The sequence below is a fragment of the Bos indicus x Bos taurus genome, chromosome 5 (assembly GCF_003369695.1).
Source record: "Bos indicus x Bos taurus breed Angus x Brahman F1 hybrid chromosome 5, Bos_hybrid_MaternalHap_v2.0, whole genome shotgun sequence".
Taxonomy (NCBI): Eukaryota; Metazoa; Chordata; class Mammalia; order Artiodactyla; family Bovidae; genus Bos; species Bos indicus x Bos taurus.
In genome coordinates, this window is record NC_040080.1 from 43,750,949 (window position 1) to 43,774,595 (window position 23,647).

Consider the following 23,647-nt stretch of genomic DNA (forward strand, 5'->3'; position numbering starts at 1 on the left):
TGAACTGAATGTAAACAATCACTTCCTCATTATTTGCCATTTCAAATGGTATAATTTTACAAATTCCACAAAAGCTTCTGAAGGAGTGGGCTGCTTTAAGCTCAATCAAGGCCTTTCCAAATGGCATCAAAGTACATTTTAGGTTAAATCTGAGGAATGAAATAGTCTTAAAAAATTAAAATCAATAATAACTATTTGGAAATTGACTGTAGAGAATAAGTTAAAGATAAATATTTTACAAGTGAAAGGCCTACTACTTTTGGCAAATTATAAGAACTGTCCAGTATGGTGAAGTAATGAACTTCCTCAAAACAAGAAGTGTAGAAACAAAGGTTAGACATTAAAAGAAAAGATTTTTTATGTACACAGTAACTAATATTACCTAGTGTTAAGTGCCTGAATTATGTATGTACATACGTAATTCATACACTGCAGGTATTTAGGATAAAATTTCCCTAAATTTTTAAACTAATCTGGGTAAAAATTAGTTTTATATATCACTGCAGGTCAAATAAAAGGAATACATTGGTGTTATTATAACTTACTGTGGTAGCACAATGAATATCTTTCCATACTGTGGCTTCTCTGGAGAGATCAGAGGCTTCAAACAAATTATCAAAAATCACTTCCCCAATCATGTCATGTCTAGAAAATCTGTCAAAATCATACACACTGAAATGTAATTTTCTGTTGCTTAGTTGATCATATGCTACAGGAAACTGAAAAGTTTCATCAAACAGAGGATTTAAAGTCTTTCTGTGCACACGAGTCTGAAATTTCTTTTTCCTATCTGGAAGAAGATACATCTTCACATAAGGATCAGAAGTTCCGATGAAGTCTTTAGCAGGGAGATCTAAGGCTTTGATAATTTTCACCACTAGAAGTTCATTTTCATAGTCATACTGGAGGGTGAAATTAAGCTTTCCACAGGTTTTGACATCTTCTTTCCTGTTGTCCTCAGAGTCCACTGATTTCTGTTTGTAGAGCTCTGGTTTTATTCTCCCAATGCTGGTTGTTGTTTCTCCTCTTTGTAAAATGGGTTCTGTGCCCATGCCAAAATCAACACTGGAAACCTGCATTTGCCTTGGTAGGTGTCTTCTGAAGGAATTGTGTCTGTATACATATATATATATACACACAAAAAATCATTTAAGCAGATTGTTTTGATAATAATGTTACATAAAGTGGCATAAAAACTCTTCCTCACACCCATGATAATGAAGTAATCTATCGACAGCAATAAACAGATGGACACACACACACACACACACATATACACACAGTACTTTTGAAAAACCAGGGATGAAGTATTCAAAGAAAAAATCTCCTAAAATTATAGAAACACCTAAAACACACAAATGCACAATTTACAAGTTCTTGGTATTTTTACTTACCATCATAAGCACAATTACAAAGAAAGAGGATTACCAAAAAAGTTCAATATTACACAAAATGTTATAAATGTTATCAATTACCTGCATGCATCAAGATTTAAACATTATGCAAACAAATCATTCAGATGACTGGTTTCTTTTCATCTAGATATTTTGGTCCTATGAATTTCCATTTTAGTGTCAATATTAAAGACATACGTCCACATGCTCTTACACTGTGTTATTTCTAATATTTAACCAAATTAATTTTTACTTTTCAAAATATATATAATTATGACAGCCAAAATGAGGACATTTTACTTTTTTCAACATAGAGTGGCTTCAGAAACTCTTAAGGATTGAAAGATTTTAGAATTTGGGGTTAAATAATAGTTCTTAAAATTCAAACTGAATTTCATATACTCAGTTACTGTTTATCTCATCAACATTTCCAAAACATTATATATATATACATATATATATATATATATATATATATATATATCAGCTTACTAATCGTCACCTAACTGTGACTTGCATTAAGATCTGATTCTTTTATACTTTCTGCATGATTTCTAGCATGAGCCATGTCAACTTATGTATTTCCTTAAGGTCTAGTTCCAGGTTTTCTGTTCTTTTTTCAGTCACTGCACTAGACTAATAATCAGTTCCTGAGCTATAATTACTATCTTAAATCTGATGATTCCCAGAGTTTCCTGAGATATAGATATATCTCATATAGACAAAAATTTAGTTCCATATCTCTTTGTCTTCAAGAGGGATTTCTAAACAAATGTCCTAATTTTGCCCCAAAGTCAAGCAAATTCATTATTTTCTCTATTTTGCTTTCAAATCTGTTATCTCTTCTATAATCTCTTATAACAGGTCTAACAGTTTTCTCAATCACTTATGCTTGGAATCCTGCAGTATGCTTTGAGTCATCTTTTCTTTAATTCATGGGCTTTGCTCAACTTTCTAAGTCCTGTTGATCTGCTGCTTTGAGACAGCTCATATAATTGCCCATTCTGCTTCATTTCCATTGCTATTCAGTCCAGATTCTCATCACCTCATACTTTGCTTTCTACAGTAGCCTTCAGTTTGGCTTTCCTTCTTTCAGCTCTCTCTTACACTCAATAGCTCTCCAGCGCTTATATCAAAATCCTTTACTCATGTCATTATATCTTTTTCCAGTTGATCATAATTTAAAAAATATTTCTATACAAAAACAAACTAGGACTACTTTATCTCAGATGAGGGAATTTGCTCCTAATTAAACTATACTGAATTCAAAACTAAAATAATTCAATATTTTAGTTTCAGTATTTGAGTATAAATATAAAAGTCTTTACTGACTGACTTCAAGCTTGAAGTGATCTGCTTCCTCAGACTGATCCCATTTTAACGTGTTGAATACGCTATAAAATGCATTTTAATCTTGACTCTATTCCTGATATATAAGATCAGGGGCTTAAATTAGGGTCACAAATCATCAGGAAATAATAAGAATTTTAAAAGGAATACAAGTAGTATATATTGCTGTGAATTATTAAATAGATCTAGTATATCCCACTTTATACATTCAACATTCTTAAGAGACTTGGAATACTTAACTAAACAATCTAATGTTTCTGCCAAACTCACTTTCACTTATGCAGCAATTTAATTTTTTTTTGCAAGCAAAAAACCCCACAAAAATTTTTTTCTTATTGGTTGACCCATGATTTCACTTCCCTATGCTTTTCAATAAAATTTAATCTTCTGTCCTCCCCCTGCTGCTGCTAAGTCACTTCAGTCATGTCTGACTCTGTGCAACACCATAGACGGCAGCCCACCAGGCTCCCCTGTCCCTGGGATTCTCCAGGCAATAACACTGGAGTGGGTTGCCATTTCCTTCTCCAATGCATGAAAGTGAAAAGTAAAAGTGAAGTCGCTCAGTCATGTCCGACCCTCAGCGACCCCATGGACTGTAGCCTTCCAGGCTCCTCCATCCATGGGATTTTCCAGACAAGAGTACTGGAGTGGGGTGCCATTGCCTTCTCCGTCTATCCTCCCCCTAAAAAATCAGTAATTTATTTCTTATGTCACTGACTATAACTGTGCAGCTGTAAGCCCCTTCTAACAAGAATCAAAAAGTAGTAAGATTTTCATTCTAGTAAGCCAGTACCCTAATTATAGAGTAAATAGTGCCTGTTCTAAGTCAGAGTTTAGCTAGTCAGCTAGGAGAAGCTTTAATTATTACAATGTTAAAGTACTGTCATGACAACACAGATCTTCTTTACCTTATTGCATTTTTTTTTCTCCTTTGGAATGACAGTGGTAAGTGGCTATTTAGTCTCACACAAATATCCAACCAATTAAAGTACAGGCCATTAGACTGCTACAGACCCCACTCTTAACCTTCAAACCTAGGAAGACACCACATATATACTCCTCCTGATGGAGAAGGAAAAGTTCTATCCACCTTACCTGGAACATCCGAGGGTAGCTACTAATTATAGTCAATATTACATAATGTCACAGGAACAAATGTATTAATACAGCAATTTTAAAATATTATTTTACCAACAGTTCTTTTCTTTCAAACAAAATCAGAGACCAGAAGTTGAATACAAATGGACAGAATCTCTTTGGGTGACATGTGAGTAGAGTCCTGGAATCACACTGGAAACCATGCCAATATTTCCCACTATCCAAGCAAAAGCACTTGAATAGGATTACACTGGGATGAGATTTTTAAAATGCTGCACTTGAAATCAGACAGTAGTTTGGTCCCAGCCTTCCTATGAAGTGAGCAACTTTGGACAAGTCACTTCACATTTTGAGCTTTATTTTCTTCATCCATGCTGCCATGCTGCTGCTCAGTTGCTTCAGTCATGTCCGGTTCTTTGAGAACCTATGGGCTGTCACCCACCAGGATCCTCTGTCCATGGGGTTCTCCAGGCAAGGATACTGGTGTAGGTTGCCATTTCCTCTCCAGGGAATCCCGACCCAGGTATCAAACCCATGTCTCTTACAATGTATTGTTCTTCATCCTGCTCACAGCGCCAGTTGTCTTGCTGTATCTCACTGTGCACACTGTTCGCTGAAACCACAGTAAGCAAGGTGAGAGCTAAGAGACTGGAAGAAAATGTGAGGAGTCTAGGAACTTCAGACCTGTTTATTCTCTCCTGGCTGGTGCAGCAGCCATAGAAGACACAACATAACTGCACACCACCCTTCTTTCTTGTCTTCTATTACCACTTTCACATCAATCCCCCTGAATACACCACTCCAGGCTCTAAAAAGTTCAAGTCAACAGATCATATCCACAACATTGTAAAGTAATTAGCCTCCAATTAAAATAAATAAATTTAAATTAAAAATAAAAAATAAAATAAATTTATATTAAAAAAAAAAACCAGATCATATTCCCATTAACACTTATTGTGAGTACTTTCAGTTCAGTCACTCAGTCGTGTCCAACTTTTTGTGACCCCATGGACTGTAGCACACCAGGCTTCCCTGTCCATCACCAACACCTGGAGCTTGCTCAAATTCATGTCCATTGAGTTGATGATGCCATCTAACTATCTCATTCTCTGTCACCTCCATATCCTCCTGCTGTCAATATTTCCCACCATCAGAGTCTTTTCCAGTGAGTCAGGTCTTTGATTCAGGTGGCTGAAGTGTTGGAGCTGCAGCTTCAGCATCAGTCCTCCAAGGAAATATTCTGAGTTGATTTCCTTTAGGATTGACTGGTTTGATCTCCTTGCTATTCAAGGAACTCAAGAATCTTCTCCAGCACCACACTTTGAAAGCATTAATTCTTCAGTGCTCAGCCTTTTTTGGTCCAACTTTCATACCTGTACATGACTATTAGAAAAACCATAGCTTTGACAATTGGGACTTTGTCAGCAAAGAGATGTCTCTGCTTTTTTTTTTTTTTTTTTAATTTTATTTTATTTTTAAACTTTACATAATTGTATTAGTTTTGCCAAATATCAAAATGAATATGCCACAGGCATACATGTGTTCCCCATCCTGAACCCTCCTCCCTCCTCCCTCCCCATACCATCCCTCTGGGTCGTCCCAGTGCACTAGCCCCAAGCATCCAGTATCGTGTATCAAACCTGGACTGGCAACTCGTTTCTTACATGATAATATGCTGTCTAGGTTTGTCATAGCTTTTCTTCCAAGGAGCAAACATCTTTGAATTTTATTACTGAAGTCACTATCCGCAGAGATTTTGGAGCCCAAGAAAATAAAGTATGTCACTGTTTCCATGTTTTGCCCATTTATTTGCCATGAAGTGATGGGACTAGATGCCATGATCTTAGTTTTCTAAATGTTTTAAGTTTTAAGTCAGCATTTTTGCTCTCCTCTTTCACTTTCATTGAGGCCCTTTAGTTCCATTTAGCTTTCTGCCATTATGGTGGTGTCATCTACATATCTGAGGTTATTGATATTTCTCCCAAAAACCCTAATTCCAGCCTGGCATTTCACATCAGGTACTCTGTGTATCCGTTAAATAAGTAGGGTGACAATATACAACCTTGATGCACTCCTGTCACAATTGTCAACCAGTCCATTGTACCAAGTCTGGTTCTAACTGTTGCTTCCTGGCCTGCATACAAGTTGCTCAGGAGGTAGGTAAGTGGTCTTTTATTCTCATTTCTTTAAGAATTTTCCACAGTCTGTTGTGATCCACACAGTGAAAGGCTTTATTGTAGTCAGTGAAGGAGAAGTAGATGTTTTCCTGGAATTTGCTTGCTTTTTCTATGATCCAGTGGATGTTGGCAATTTGATCTTTGGTCCCTTTGCCTTTTCTAAATCCACCTTGAGCATGTGGAACTTCTCAGTTTACATACTGTTGAAGACTCAGTTCAGTTAAGTCACTCAGTATTGTCCGACCCTTTGCGACCCCATGAGCTGCAGCACGCCAGGCCTCCCTGTCCATCACCAACTCCAGGAGTCCACCCAAACCCATGTCCATTGAGTCAGTGATGCTAACCAACCATCTCATCCTCTGTTGTCCCCTTCTCCTCCTGCCCTCAACCCTTCCCAGCATCAGGGTCTTTTCTAGTGAGTCAGCTTTTCACACCAAGTGGCCAAAGTATTGGAGTTTCAGCTTCAACATCAGTCTTTCCAATGAACACCCAGGACTGATCTCCTTCAGAATGGACTGGTTGGATCTCCTTGCAGTCCAAGGGACTCTCAATAGTCTTCTCCAACACCACAGTTCAAAAGCATCAATTCTTCAGTGTTCAGCTTTCTTTATAGTCCAACTCTCACATCCATACACGACCACTGGAAAAACCATAGCCTTGAATAGATGGACCTTTGTTGGCAAAGTAATATCTCTGTTTTTCAATATGCTATCTAGGTTGGTCATAACTTTCCTTCCAAGGAGTAAGTGTCTTTTAATTTCATGGCTGCAATCACCATCTGCAGTGATTCTGGAGCCCAGAAAAAATAAAGCCAGTCACTGTTTCCACTGTTTCCCTATCTACTTGCCATGAAGTGATGGGACTGGATGTCATGATGTTAGTTTTCTGAATTTTGAGCTTTAAGCCAACTTTTTCACTCTCCTCTTTCACTTTCATCAAGAGGTTCTTTAGTTTTTCTCTTTCTGCCATGAGGGTGGTGTCATCTGCATATCTGAGGTTATTGATATTTTTCCCAGCAATCTTGATTCCAGTTTGTGCTTCCTAAAGCCCAGCATTTCTCATTATGTACTCTGCATATAAATTAAATAAGCAGGGTGACAATATACAGACTTGACCTACTCCTTTCCCGATTTGGAACCAGTCTGTTGTTCCATGTCCAGTTCTAACTGTTGTTTCCTGACCTGCATACAGATTTCTCAGGACACAGGTCAGATGGTCTGGTAATCCCATCTCTTTCAGAATTTTCCACAGTTTATTGTGATCCACACAGTCAAAGGCTTTGGCTTAGTCAATAAAGCAGAAACAGATGTTTTTCTGGAACTCTCTTGCTTTTTCCATGATCCAGTGGATGTTGGCAATTTGATCTCTGGTTCCTCTGGATCACAACAAACTGTGGAAGATTCTTCAAGTGATGGGAATAGCAGGCCACCTTACTGCCCTCCTGAGAAATCTGCATGCAGGTCAAGAAGCAACATTTGGAATCAGACATGGAGCAACAGACTGGTTCCAAATAGGGAAAGGAGTACATCAAAGTTGCATATTGTCACCCTCATTATTTAACTTATATGCAGAGTGCATCATGCAAAATGCCAGACTGGATGAAGCACAAGCTGGAATCAAGATTTCTGGGAGAAATATCAATAACCTCAGATACACAGATGACACCACCCTTATGGCAGAAAGTGAAGAACTAAAGAGCTTCTTGATGAAAGCGAAAGAGGAGAGTGAAAAAGTTGACTTAAAACTCAACATTCAGAGAACTAAGATCGTGACATCTGGTCCCATCACTTCATGGCAAAGATGGGAAAACAATGGAAACAGTGTCAGACTTTATTTTCTTTGGCTCCAAAATAACTGCAAATGGTGACTGCAGCCATGAGATTAAAAGACAGTTGCTCTTCAGAAGAAAAGCTACAACCAGCCTGGATAGTATATTTAAAAATGCAGACATTACTTTGCTGACAAAGGTCCATATAGTCAAAGCTATGGTTTTTCCAGTAGTCATGTATGGATGTGAGAATTGGACTATAAAGAAAACTGAGCGCCGAAGAATTGATGCTTTTGAACTGTGGTGTTGGAGAAGACTCTTGAGAGTCCCTTGGACTGCATGGAGATCCAAACAGTCAAGCCTAAAGGAAATAAGTCCTGAATATTTATTGGAAGGACTGATGCTGAAGCTGAAACTCCAATACTTTGGCCATCTTATGTGAAGAATTGACTCTTTGGAAAAGATCCTGATGCTGGGAAAGATTGAGGGCAGGAGGAGAAGGGGATGACAGAGGATGAGATGGTTGCATGGCATCACCGACTCGATGGACATGTGTTTGAGTGAGGTTTGGGAGTTGGTGATAGACCAGGAAGTCTGGAGTGCTGCAGTCCATGGGGTCACAGAATCGGACACAAGTGAGCAACTGAACGGAACTGAATACACACACATACACAGAGATGCACATACCGTTGTTGGTGTTGTTTAGTTGCTAAGTCATGTCTGATTCTTTTGCAACCCCATGGACTGTAGCCAACAGGCTCCTCTGTCCATGGGAGTTTCCAGGCAAGAATGCAAGAAGACTGGAGTGGGTTGCCATTTCCTATTCCACAGTATGTTCCTGACCAAGGGATCAAACTCAAGTCTCCAGCATTGGAAGGTGGATTCTTTACCCCTGAGCCATTAGGGAAGCCCTGCTCTGTAAATATTGTTGAATAAATAAGTTAAAATTTTCCCTGAAAACTTTAGCTATATGACTAACAATCCAATAATAATAAAAGCTGTTTGGAGAGAAAAACTGTTTTTCTTTCAATTATGTGATATAATGGTTAAAATTAACTTGAGTAACTTATCTTTATTCTGTTCAAGGAAATTTGTTCTTTAATAGAAATTAATAAGATGAATTATGGTATTCAGAAAATACTTGTCCCTGACCTTTTATCATGTTAAAAAATGTTTATAAATCAAAACAAGAGATGATAAGCAATTGCTTTTGATGTATCATATATTTAAAGGAATGCATATGAAGTAATTAGGTTGGGAAATTTTTCTTGGTAGTTTTTTATCTACAAATAAAGTTCTGAAAACATAATATTTTATATTAAAAGAATGAAGCAATATAAAAGCCTAAATTTAAAAAAATCTTACAATAACATCTTATCACAATAATAAAACCAAGAATATTTTGTTTGGTATTGCTACATCCCCTATAAGGTCTTTTGACCTTATAATTATGTATTTTAGCTTTAACTTTCTATGCTAAACATGTCACTTAGGCTGTCCCTTAATTTTTTTTTTTTTTTGGTTCTTCTTTTATTTAAAACACTCCATGTTTTCTTTTCACATTTTATTCCTCTTTAATCTGTGATGATCCAGATATCATGAAATTTCCTATCAAATCTCTTGGATGCTTGATTTACTCTTTTTTTTTTTTTTTAATTTTTTATTCCTTTATTTCTCATGTGTTCCCCATCCTGAACCCTCCTCCCTCCTCCCTCCCCATACCATCCCTCTGGGTCGTCCCAGTGCACCAGCCCCAAGCATCCAGCATCGTGCATTGAACCTGGACTGGCATCTCGTTTCATACATGACATTTCACATGTTATCATGAGCCTCTCTTCTAGTGAGCTCAGCTAGGATTTGAAGGAAAGTGTTAAAATCCTTCAAATGAATTTACCTACCACTCTGGGGCCCTCCTTCTGTACCTTCACATCTCCTTGAGCATACTGCAAAGAGTGTATTGAAATATCCTATCTTCAGATTTATCTACCATTCCCCAACACTTCCACTAGTATTCTTTATAATAGCAGAAAATAAGTTTTATTAATCTTTTTATGAATTTCATAATAATCACAAGCTGGGATTCAGGAAATATCTGTTGGAGTTCATATCAAATGATTACTAAAAGATCTTATGACTAATAAAAGTCAACTTCCCAAGAATTATTTGTACTATGAAGAAGTGGGCCTAACCAATTTATGTGCTGCACTGTGCTTAGTCACTCAGTCACATCCAACTCTTTGCAACCCCACTGACTGTAGCCCTCCAGGCTCCTCTGTCCATAGCAACTCTCCAGGTAAGAATACTGGAATGGGTTGCCATGCCTTCCTCCAGGGGATCTTCCCAACCCAGGGACTGAACCCAGGTCTCCCACATTGCAGGCAGATTCTTTACCATCTGAGCCACCAGGGAAGCCCAAGAATCCTGGAGTGGGTAGCCTCTCCCTTCTCTAGAAGATCTTCCTGACCCAGGAATTGAACAGGAGTCTCCTGCATTACAATCAGATTCTTTACCAGCTGAGCTACTAGGGAAGCCCTAACCAATTTATAATTGGTGCTTATAAAGAGGAGATAATATTTATCAGTATCATTAAACAAAATCTCCTAGTTTTTATACCTTATAAGGTTTTATCTCTGACCTTGGTTCGAAGAGCCACTCCATTTCAAAAGTTAGATTATATACCAAAAGCATATGTTTCCTAAAGGAGATTATTTAACCACCTCAAGCATCTGTACAGTATATTTCATGAATTGTTATTTCAAGGAACTAGATATGCCTTATTTACCTTATATGCAGAGTACATTATGCAAAATACTGGGCTGGAAGAATCACAAGCTGGAATCAAGACTGCCAGGAGAAATATCAATAACCTCAGATATGCATATGACACCACCCTAATGGCAGAAAGCAAAGAGGAACTAAAGAATCTCTTGTTGAAGGTGAAAGAGAAGAGTGAAAAAACTGGCTTAAAACTCAACACTCAAAAAACAAAGATCATGGTATCCATTCCCATTGTGTGTGCATGAAAAGTTGCTTCAGTTGTGTCTGACTCTTTGCGACCCTCTTTGCAGCCCACCTGGCTCTTGGGTCCATGGGCTTCTCCAGGAAAGAATACTGGAGTGGGTTGCCATTTAGTTTTCCAGGGGATCTTCCTAACACAGGGACTGAACCCGGGTCTCCTTCATTGCAGGTGGATTCTTTACCACTGAGCATGGCAAATAGATGGGGGAAAATTGGAAACAATGACAGACTTTATTTTATTTGGCTCCAAAATCACTGCAGATGGTGACTGCACCCATGAAGTTCAAAGATGCTTGTTCCTTTGAAGAAAAGCTTTGACAAACCTAGACTGCAAATTTAAAAGTAGAGACATCACTTTGTCGACAAAGGTTTGTATAGTCAAAGCCATGGTTTTTCCAGGAGTCATGTATGGGTATCAGAGTTAGACCATAAAGGAGGCTGAGCACCAAAGAATTGATGCTTTAGAATTATGGTGCTGGAGAAGACTCTTTAGAGTCGTTTGAACACCAAGGATATCAAACCAGTCAATTCTAAAGTAAACCCACCTTGAATTTTCATTGGAAGGACTGATGCTGAAACTGAAGCTTCCTCCAATACTTTGACACCTGACGCCAAAGAGCTGACTTATTGGAAAAGACTCTGATGCTGGGAAATATTGAGGGCAGGAGGAGAAGAGGGTGACAGACAATGAAATAGTTGGATGGCATCATCATTTCAATGGACATGAGTTTGAGTAAACTCTGTGAGATAGTGAAGGACAGGGAAGTCTGATGTGCTGCAGTCCATGGAGTCACAAAGAGTTGAGCACACTGAGTGAGTGAACAACAACAGATCTGAGGTTCTCCTATTGTTCTGGTCATGATATCCTAGCAGTTAAATATCTTCTAAATTCTTCATTTGCGTAACATCTTGTTTCCCACTCTGTTCAGTATCTTGGAATGAAAATTGCAACTTTTGCTATCTTTTGAGAAGGATTTAATTTTTAAAAAATCTCTTAAAGAAAACTATACAATTCAGTTTTATATATAATTAAAATATTTTTGCATAATTTATTTCTGAGTGTTCTTTCTAACTTTATTTGTGATGACTTTAAGAATTACTTTTCTATGAAACCATGGCTAATGTAAATCCATCAGCACATATAAGTCAATTATTTCTTTTTTTTTTTTTCTTTTTTTTTATTTTATTCTTCCAATTTTATTTTATTTTTAAACTTTACATAATTGTATTAGTTTTGCCAAATATCAAAATGAATCCGCCACAGGTATACACGTGTTCCCCATCCCGAACCCTCCTCCCTCCTCCCTCCCCATACCATCCCTCTGGGCCGTCCACTTGTAAAAGAATGAAACTGGACCACTTTCTAACACCATACACAAAAATAAACTCAAAATGGATTAAAGATCTAAACGTAAGACCAGAAACTATAAAACTCCTAGAGGAGAACATAGGCAAAACACTCTCCAACATACATCACAGCAGGATCCTCTATGACCCACCTCCCAGAATATTGGAAATAAAAGCAATTATTTCTTTAATTATTTTCAGTAGGTACTTAGAATCCTAAAAGTGATCAACCAACATAATTTCTCATCCTCAACAAATTATTTTGCCACTTACAATTCACCTCATTTCACAATAGCAATGAATGCATAGAAAATTGTTCCTTATACTCATCCTAGGGAGTTGACTTAGGATTAACCATCATTATTATCTCACCAGCTGATGATGTCTTTAAAGGAGGAAAGTGGAGATATAATCAATCAAAATCAGTCACTTGATGCTTTTTATGCACTTACCCAGTGATGGAAATTGGGGCTCCCCTGGTGACACAGATGGTAAAGATCCACCTGCAATGCAGGAGTCCTGGGTTCAATCACCGGGTTGGGAAAATCCTCTGGAGAAGGGAATGGGTACCCATTCCAGTATACTTTCCTGAAGAACTCCACGGACAGAGGAGCCTGGCGGGCTATAGTCCATGGGGTCACAAAGAGTCAGACATGACTGAGCAACTAACACTCTCAGTGTCTTTCAATGATGGAAAAAAAGAGCACATTAAAGTAGGTTATATACACACTGGTTCTCTGAGAAGTTATCCTATTAGGTATGGCAATCAGCTAGAGCTCAACATTAAGACAATAAACAATTGCTAGACTGTAGATATGACTTTAAAGGACAATAACTGATAATTGGATAGGAAAAGATTTATTTCCTTAAAGATCTGATAGTGAATAAAACAGTTTGTCATTCTAGACAAAGGAAATGAGCACAGAAGAACAAAGTTGAAATCTACAGGAAGATGATAAAAAGACCAAGGACCTTTCTAACTGGTAACCATGAAAGACCCATTTGGATAGATAAGATGAAGTCATCAAATTCATTTACTGATTTTTTAAATCCAACAAATATATCCTGAATTCCTACAGTGCTTTGTCTAGGTTTCAAGAGCAATGCAGAAGTGAAATCAGCAGATTTTCTGCCTAAGAAGGCAGGGCTATATGTTTGGGGCAATATGGACCTAAAACATTATAATGGCAGCTTGGCATCATCAGACACATACATCAAACATCAAAAGTTTGAATGTCAAGCTTTTAGTCTAGGATTTGACTAGACTTGGAATGACAGAAGTGTCACTTAATACTTTTTATGAAATCTTAGATTCTTCCTTTATAACTTTTCTCAGTTTTCATTCGGTTGTTTGCAACTTCCTGATTTTTATCATGCCTGAACTAATATATTACTTTCAAAATAGATGTCTTTTTCTACAGCCTGCCCTCAAACTGTTGTCAAATTAAGTTCACTAAAACACAGCTCTTTAGCCAAGAGATTCTTCTGACACAAATATTTTTGACAGGACAGACCTTGAACATTTTGTCTATGATTTCAAGGCCTTCTCAGACTTTAATTCCAACTGACTTTATCTTCAATTATCCCTCAACTGACCTCTATTTTCTGATCAAGGTAACTTACCTGATGTTTTCATAGCAAGATTTCCTATTCTGTATCTTTCCATATAAAATGTTTCCATCTGGAATTCATACCCTCTTCGAATTGCCATTTATGTGAATTTCTAGTTTCCTTTGGCCTCAGATCCATGCCTCAGCTGGCAATGATTTTTCTATTCTCTTAAGTCCACATTTTCTACCACACAGTATGTACTTGTAATTTTGAATACTGTAATTTCTTATGTTTCTTATCTTTCTGCATTATGTTGTGGATGTTTTTCTCAGTTCCCTAGAGTTGCAGATCAGATACAGTATGCAGAATACCCTGACCATACTTAAAAGTTATATCTACTGAATATATCTACTAAGTAAGACTACTGGATGAATGAAAAAGCAATCAAGATAGATGCTAGAATAATGTTAATAGTAAGAAATACACAGACGTCTGTTGGGCTGCCAGGAGGCTGATGGGGTCAAATGTCCAAATATTTGAAAAGGAAGATGAGAACTTGAGAAATGTGATAGTTTCTAGCATGTTGTTAACTATTTAGGATGTCACTTAAAAATAGAGACAACTAAAAGTTGAGAGACTATGATGCTTGTCATCTATTGTCTAAGCCAAATAAAAGGGAGTCCTGATACCAGACTAGAGCTGGGATATCCTAATAAGGGGAGGGAACCAAGCATTAAAGTTAAATTACTGTGTGGGTTGGTGGGGTAGGGTTCCTGATATTGCTAGACTTCAATGAAAAGTTAGCATTTGAGCAGAATAATCCAATTTATAATAATGTGCCCTCAAGCTCTCTGTATAATAAACATCAATTTCCCCTTCCTCTCTATATAAAGGTAATTAGTATGATGAAGTAATTAACATATATGGGGAGTTTTGAGAAATAGAATAATCAAGTTTTCTGCAAGAAATTCATCCCAAGGTCAAACAGATTAAAATCGTGACTAGCTATTCGTGATAACCACATATAATTCCACATTTCTAACTGAGCAGAATGAGCAGGAAGATGCCCTCATTCTCCAACCTCCAAGCTACCTGTCCTCAGTGGACTTTGTAACCATCTTTTTTCCTGTTATTTTTATTTTGTAATAGGGTAGAGCTGATTAACAATATCATGATAGTTTCAGGTTAATAGTGAAGGGACTCAGCCATACATATACATGTATCCATTCTCCCCCAAACTCCTTTCCTGTCCAAGCTGTTACATAACACTGAACAGAGTTCTATGTGCTATACAGCAGGTCCTTGTTTGTAACATCTGATTGTGAAAAAACCATATCTTCTTGGCTTTAACTCTAAAAATGTGTTACATCAATCTGGATAAACGTGAGTTCTAATTTTCACCAGCTTCATTTCTTTAGGAACTTTTAAGAACCTCTCTGGATTTCAGTTAACTCAGAAGCAATAGGGATAATTAATAATAACTTCATGCAGGCTGGTGGAGGATTAGCAGGAAGGATGCTGGCATGGTGACTAAACTGCAAGCACTCAAAAATGATATTTTATTTTCTTCCTTCCCCAACCTCTCATAAACAAGGAAATTCAAAGAGGTCAATGATATCAAGCTTATAGAAAAACTATGAATCTGTACTACACTTTTTCTCTTAAAAAATATGAGACATATGTACAATGCCATCTTTATATTTTTTAAGATTAAGAGAAAAAATGATTTTTTTCTGATTTAATTTCCTATAATTACTGAGAAATTCCTGGAGTATAAAATAGCAACCCACTCCAGTATTCTTGCCTGGAAAATTCCATGGACGGAGCCTCATGGGCTACAGTCCATGGGGTCACAAAGAGTCATACATGACTCGGTGACTCACTGACTGAGAAATTTAGTGCTAAAATGATGTGTTGTCACTCTTTACTGTATTTTATTTCTAGATAGCAATTCTGCATCCAAAACCAATTCTTCAAACATGTGTTCTCAGTATGTATTCTTTCATTCTCCCCTGCTGCTGCTGCTGCTGCTAAGTCACTTCAGTCGTGTCCGACTCTGTGCGACCCCATAAACGGCAGCCCACCAGGCTTCCCCGCTAGCTAGTGATAATTGGATAAGTTGTATGTTTACATTCAACAGATAATCTTTTGGAGATAGTGTTTTATTTTTCTGAGGTTTCCAAAAAAAACTGAGCAAAGAAAGGCAAGTTATTCTTATTGTACATGCTCAGTCATTCAGTTGTGTCTAACTCTTTGCAACCCCATGGACTGCAGTCTGCCAGGCTACTCTGTCCATGGAATTTTCCAGGAAAGAACACTGGAGTGGGTTATCATTTTATACTCCAAGACATTTCCCTGACCCAGGGTATGAACCCACGATTTCTGTGTCTCCTGCATTGGTAGGCAGATTATCACCTGAGAAGCCCAAGTTATCTTCATTAATTGAGTGTCTTTATTTGGGATGCACTTATCCACTAAACAATTTGATTAATTCTGAACACTAAGTTGATATATAGTCACAGACAGTATCAATATTTTTTTTTAATGTCTTGTAGATTAATTGGATATTTTTACCCTGAAATTTCTGAGTATGTTAAGGCTTTATTAAATATCATATTTGGCCACAATTTGAAGTTTTGATAGTAATGATAATCATGTAACCACATGAAATAAACTTAAAGCATTTTTTCCTATAAAGAAGAAGCATATGGAATAATTATTTTAGAATTAACTATCTATAAATAAATTTAAATTAATGCATACTGGATCATAAAAGTGAATGGATGCAGTGCTCAGGAAAACCTGTCAACATAATAACATGAAGCACATCTAGGTTATAAAATTTAAATAGTTTGAAAAGTATAACACTTTCATCCATCCTCCTTACCCCAAAGTTCCTCATCCCTGAACTAACAATTATTCTTACCTATTTCACTGGAATTTATCTCAGAATGGTTTATTTATAGATACAATCTTTTTTTTTAATTTTACAAAAGATATATTGAATATTCTTTCAATCCTAGTAGTAAACATGACTCTTGCAGTTTTTCAACTTGATAGATTTCCAAATCCACAAAAAGTATGTCATATCAGAAAGCATGAATGCATCTTTGATTTAGAGAGATAGGAAGGTAAGATTAGGAAGTCAATTGTTTGGCAGAAAATATCACTTACCCTCATTGCTTTTGATTTTTACGATGTCCCTAGGGTAAAACTAGTTGTTACGTCTGGGAATCAGAGAAATACTGCTATTATTAGACCGTTATTATCAGAAACAATGTTACTATTACAATCAGTTAAGTTCAATTCAGTCACTCAGTCGTGTCCGACTCTTTGAGACCCCATGAATCGCAGCACGCTAGGCCTCCCTGTCCCTCACCAACTCGCGGAGTTCACTCAGACTCAGCCCATCGAGTAAGTGATGCCATCCAGCCATTTCATCCTCTATCGTCCCCTTCTCCTCCTGCCCCCAATCCCTCCCAGCATCAGGGTCTTTTCCAATGAGTCAACTCTTCGCATGAGATGGCCAAAGTACTGGAGTTTCAGCTTTAGCATCATTCCTTCCAAAGAAATCCCAGGGCTGATCTCCTTCAGAATGGACTGGTTGGATCTCCTTGCAGTCCAAGGGACTCTCAAGCGTCTTCTCCAACACCACAGTTCAAAAGCATCAATTCTTTGGAGCTCAGCCTTCTTCACAGTTCAACTCTCACATCCATACATGACCACTGGAAAAACCATAGCCTTGACTAGACGGACCTTTGTTGGCAAAGTAATGTCTCTGCTTTTGAATATGCTATCTAGGTTGGTCATAACTTTCCTTCCAAGGAGTAAGCGTCTTTTAATTTCATGGCTGCAGTCACCATCTGCAGTGATTTTGGAGCCCAAAAAAATGAAGTCTGACACTGTTTGCACTGTTTCCCCATCTATTTCCCATGAAGTGATGGGACCAGATGCATGATCTTTGTTTTCTGAATGTTGAGCTTTAAGCCAACTTTTTCACTTTCCACTTTCACTTTTATCAAGAGGCTTTTTAGTTCCTCTTCACTTTTTGTCATAAGGGTGGTGTCATCTGCATATCTGAGGTTATTGATATTTCTCTCAGCAATCTTGATTCCAGCTTGTGCTTCTTCCAGCCCCCATTTCTCATGATGTACTCTGCGTATAAGTTAAATAAGCAGGGTGATGATATACAGCCTTGACGTACTACTTTTCCTATTTGGAACCAGGCTGTTGTTCCATGTCCAGTTCTAACTGTTGCTCCCTGACCTGCATACAGATTTCTCAAGAGGCAGGTCAGGTGGTCTGGTATTCCCATCTCTTTCAGAATTTTCCACAGTTTATTGTGATCCACACAGTCAAAGGCTTTGGCATGGTCAATAAAGCAGAAATAGATGTTTTTCTGGAAGTCTCTTGCTTTTTCCATGATCCAGCGGATGTTGGCAATTTGATCTCTGGTTCCCCTGCCTTTTCTAAAAACAGCTTGAACATAAGGAAGTTCATGGTTCACATATTGCTGAAGCCTGGCTTGGAGAATTTTGAGCATTACTTTACTAGCATGTGAGATGAGTGCAATTGTGTGGTAGTTTGAGCATTCTTTGGCATTGCCTTTCTTTGGGATTGGAATGAAAACTGACCTTTTCCAGTTCTGTGGCCAGTGCCGAGTTTTCCAAATTTGCTGGCATATTGAGTGCAGCAGTTTCAAGCATAATCTTTCAGGATTTGAAATAGCTCTACTGGAATTCCATCACCTCCACTAACTTTGTTCGTAGTGATGCTTTCTAAGGCCCACTTGACTTCACATTCCAGGATGTCTGGCTCTAGGTGAGTGATCACACCATCCTGATTATCTGGGTCGTGAAGATCTTTTCTGTACAGTTCTTGTGTGTATTCTTGCCACCTCGTCTTTATATCTTCTGCTTCTATTAGGTCCATACCATTTCTGTCCTATCTCGAGCCCATCTTTGCATGAAATGTTCCCTTGGTATCTCTAATTTTCTTGAAGAGATCTCTAGTTTTTCCCATTATGTTGTTTTCCTCTATTTCTTTGCATTGATCGCTGAGGAAGGCTTTCTTATCTCTCCTTGCTATTCTTTGCAACTCTGCCTTCAGATGCTTATATCTTTCCTTTTCTCCTTTGCTTTTCGCTTCTCTTCTTTTCACAACTATTTGTAAGGCCTTCTCAGACAGCCATTTTGCTTTTTTGCATTTCTTTTCCATGGGGATGGTCTTGATCCCTTTCTCCTGTACAATGTCACGAACCTCAGTCCATAGTTCATCAGGCACTCTATCTATCAGATCTAGGCCCTTAAATCTATTTCTCACTTCCACTGTATAATCATAAGGGATTTGACTTAGGTCATACCTGAATGGTCTAGTGGTTCTCCCTACTTTCTTCAATTTAAGTCTAAATTTGGTAATAAGGAGCTCGTGATCTGAGCCACAGTAAGCTCCTGGTCTTGTTTTTGTTGATTTATACAGCTTCTCCATCTTTGGCTGCAAAGAATATAACCAATATGATTTCGGTGTTGACCATCTGGTGATGTCCATGTGTAGAGTCTTCTCTTGTGTTGTTGGAAGAGGGTGTTTTCTATGACCAGTGCATTTTCTTGGCAAAACTCTATTAGTCTTTGCCCTGCTTCATTCCATATTCCAAGGCCAAATTTGCCTGTTACTCCAGGTGTTTCTTGACTTCCCACTTTTGCATTCCAGTCACCTATAATGAAAAGGACATCTTTTTAGGGTGTTAGTTCTAAAAGGTCTTGTAGGTCTTCATAGAACCGTTCGACTTCAGCTTCTTCAGCATTACTAATTGGGCCATAGACTTGGATTACTGTGATATTGAATTGTTTGCCTTGGAAACGAACAGAGATCATTCTGTCATTTTTGAGATTGCAATCAAATACTGCATTTTGGACTCTTTTGTTGACCATGATGGCCACTCCATTTCTTCTGAGGGATTCCTGCCCGCAGTAGTAGATATAATGGTCAACTGAGTTAAAGTCACCCATTCCAGTCCATTTGAGTTCGCTGATTCCTAGAATGTCGACGTTCACTCTTGCCATCTCTTGTTTAACCACTTCCAATTTGCCTTGATTCATGGACCTGACATTCCAGGTTCCTCTGCAATATTGCTCTTTACAGCATCGGACCTTGCTTCTATCACCAGTCACATCCACAGCTGGGTATTGTTTTTGCTTTGGCTCCATCCCTTCATTCTTTCTGGAGTTATTTCTCCACTGATCTCCAGTAGCATATTGGGCACCTACTGACCTGGGGAGTTTCTCTTTCAGTATCCTATCATTTTGCCTTTTCATACTGTTCATGGGGTTCTCAAGGCAAGAATACTGAAGTGGTCTGCCATTCCCTTCTCCAGTGAACCACATTCTGTCAGATCTCTCCACCATGACCCACCCATCTTGGGTTGCCCCACGGGCATGGCTTAGTTTCATTGAGTTAGACAAGGCTGTTGTCCTAGTGCGATTAGATTGACTAGTTTTCTGTGAGTATGGTTTCAGTGTGTTTGCCCTCTAATGCCCTCTTGCAACACCTATCATCTTTCTTGGGTTTCTCTTACCTTGGGCGTGGGGTATCTCTTCTCGGCTGCTCCAGCAAAGCGCATCCATTGCTCCTTACCTTGGATGAGGGGTATCTCCTCACCGCCGCCCTTCCTGACCTTCAACGTGGGATAGCTCCTCCAGGCCCTCCTGTGCCCATGCAGCCATCACTCCTTGGACCTGGGGTTGGTCCTGCCGGCCACGGCACCTGGCTTCAGGTGTGGGGTAGCTCCTCCCAGCCACAGCCCCTGGCCTCGGGCATGGGTTTGCTGCTCCCAGCCGCCACTCCTGCCTCGGGTGTTGGGTAGCTCTTCCCGGCCGCGGTCCTTGGCCTCGGGTGTGGGGGCGTGGGGTAGCACCTCCCAGCCGCAGCCCTGGCTTCGGGCATGGGTTTGCTGCTCCTGGCAGCCACCCCTGACCTCAGACTTGGGTAGCTCTTCTCGGTCGTTCCTGCGCCGGCGCAGCCTGGCACTCTCGGCCGCTGCCCCTGACTTCGGACATGGGGTAACTCTTGGCCACCGCCCTTCGGGCATGGGGTCCTACCGGCTTCTGCCCCTGACCTCGGAAGTGGGGTAGCTCCTCTCCGCCTTGCTTTAGTGCGCCGGTCACAGCCGCCCGCGCTTTAGTGCACCGGTCGCAGCCAACATGTTGGTTTTTCATGGTAAAGATCGAAGACCATACTTAGTAGAAAAAAATCTTTTCATAAGAATCTTTTCCCATTTACAGTTAACACAATTTGAAATACACTATAGCAAATTATTTTTGTTCACATAAACTTGCTGATTTTTCCAGGCTGAATTAAAATGTACCTCCTTAAAATGTATCACTTTAAGGAGGTTTCCCTGTGGCTTCCCTTCATGTACACTCTTGCTATGTTCATGATACTCACCAAAGCTGTTGTGGAATTTACCATAATAGTTTGGTCTATGAATTACAATAAGCAATGAAATTTTCTAGCAGTTTATGGTATAGGTGCTAAACAAGTGTAAACTAAACATTAGCCTCTGTTACTCAGTTTTGACTGTGAACTTGTAGATGATTTAATGGAACACAAGGCAAATGGCTGATTTATTTATTGGTTGTATTAAACTAAATCAAAAGACTGGAGATCAACCAAAAATATTTCAAAGGAAAAAGCCAATAAATAAATCTCTAATTAGATTATTTTAATGAAACCTCTACCTTTCATGGTACCACTCTCTGTCTGACTTTGTCCTCAATTTCTTTGTCTTCATCCCTATTTATTCTGTCCTATCAATTCCCTCCTTACTCTATTATTTATTTTCCTCTTTCTCATTTCTCTAGTTTGTCTTTTCTCCTTTCCCACCTCAGTTTTTCTCCCTTAGAAAATCATATACAACACACACAAATACAGACACACACACAGCCCAAAGAGTTTTGTTTATTTGATCTTTCCTTACCGGGATGAAGATGTAGGCTCAGTTGTTTGTCTTTGCACACGTGCATGTTTAATTACATGTTCTTTTACAGCAGTTTGGACTTCGGCTGGGATATCAGGGGAAGTGTGGCTGATTTTTATTGCAGGCTCAATAACTTTTGGTGCTGGTTCTCCATTTTCTTTAATCTCTTTTTTCTCTTCAGTCTCAAAAACTTCAGTGGGAGCACTTGACATGCTCTGTGGTAGAGTACTGACATTGAAAGTCATGGGTTTGCTCTTCCAGAAAGGCCAGCATAACTTCCAGAAGACAAAAAGTGAAACAACCAACAAGGCCAGGCCACAAAAGCTGACAACAACTGCTAACAGGCTGACTGAAATATCTGGAAAAAAATTACAATGTAGGAGAAATATTAAGTCATTGATAATGTATATAGCAGAGCAGTAATTGTGGGATAATGTGATATTATGGTTATTATTAATAGTATGCCGATTTAGAGTTTCAATAATCTACTTTTAAGTAATTTCGTAAGGAGGAAATATTAATAATTATGTTTGTTCTCTATGTTTGCATCTTATTCCTGCCCTGGAAATAGGTTCATCGATACCATTGATGACATAAATGGGTGGGATGGTGGGAGGTGGGAAGGAGGTCCAAGAGGGAGAGGAAATATGTATATTTACATATAGTTCATTCACTTAGTTGTACAGAAGAAACTAACATAGTATTATAAGCAATTATACTCCAACTATATATATATATATATACACACACGCATATATATGTATATATGTATATGTGTGTATGTATATATATATATATATATATATATATATATATATATATATATATATTCAAAGGAAAAAATTGAAAAATTCTATCCCAGGAAGTTTCCAGTTGTATACAAGAAAAGCATGATATATACATATCATTTCCAAGTATAGTACAAGGGGGTCCAAGAGTTTGCAAAATGAAGGTTAGCTCCTTGCAACCTACCTTGAAGTCATGAAGCTTAACATGCTCTAAGACTGTATTTAACAAGAAAGCCTTCTGTTGGCTTCATCTTTGATCTACAGATGTAACCTTTTTACTCTCTAAGCAGTAATAATGTTAAATATTTGTATAAGCAGCTTTCTGTGGTCTAAATGAGAATGTGTGTGTGCTAAGCAGCTTCAGCCATGTATGACTCTTTGTGACCCTATGGATCATAGCCTGCCAGGCTCCCCTGTCCATAGGATTCTCCAGGCAAGAATACTGGAGTGGGTTGCCATGCCCTTCTCCAGGGAACCTTCCCAACCCAGGGATTGGACTCATGTCTCTTATGTCTCTTGGACTGGCAAGCAGCATCTTTACCACTAGCACCACCTAGGACACATTACTAATAGAGAATGAGTACACAATTAGTTGTATTTTCAAACTCCATGTGTGTGTATGTACTCAGTCGCTCAGTTATGTTGGAGTATTTGTGTCCCCATGGACCCACCAGGCTCTTTTGTTCATGGAATTTTCCAAGAAAGAATACTGGAGCAGGTTGCCATTTCCTAATCCAGGGATCTTCCCAACCCAGGAATCAAACCAGCATGCATCTCTTGCACTTCCTGCATTAGCAGGCAGATTCTTTACCACTGTGCTACCTGGGAAACCCCTCTTCAAAACTCCATAGGGCCTTTCTAATAAGCTCGAGTGCTCCTAACTTCTGAAGTCCAAAATTGGTTAATAATTTGCTAAGGAATTTTAAAATATTCTTATTTTTAAATAATTACAAAATTAATATATGTATAAAATAATTAAAAGGAATACAATAAAAAGTTAATAAGATTATATAAATAAATAAATGGGAGAGAAATCACAAATCTCTCATGCAAAATCATGCCAAGGAGTTTATGTAGATACTCTGCCCTCAAAGAAGTGGAAAACAGCTCTCTACTCCTTAACTGTGGGATGTACAAAGTGACTTCCTCCTAATGAGTACTTCCTCCTAATGAGTACCTAA

At 38.4% G+C, this 23,647-nt stretch overlaps 1 protein-coding gene across 1 annotated transcript in view; it reads right to left on the bottom strand.

Moving 5' to 3' along the window:
• The window catches only part of SYT10 (synaptotagmin 10), a 117,699-nt gene that overhangs the window by 60,161 nt on the left and 33,891 nt on the right, over nucleotides 1-23,647 (bottom strand). The window contains exons 2-3 of the mRNA XM_027541702.1: nucleotides 21,679-22,036; nucleotides 546-1,113 (exon numbers count right to left, since the gene is read on the bottom strand). Of these exons, the coding sequence (XP_027397503.1) occupies nucleotides 546-1,113; nucleotides 21,679-22,036 (926 nt within the window). The remainder of the gene's footprint in view (nucleotides 1-545; nucleotides 1,114-21,678; nucleotides 22,037-23,647) is intronic.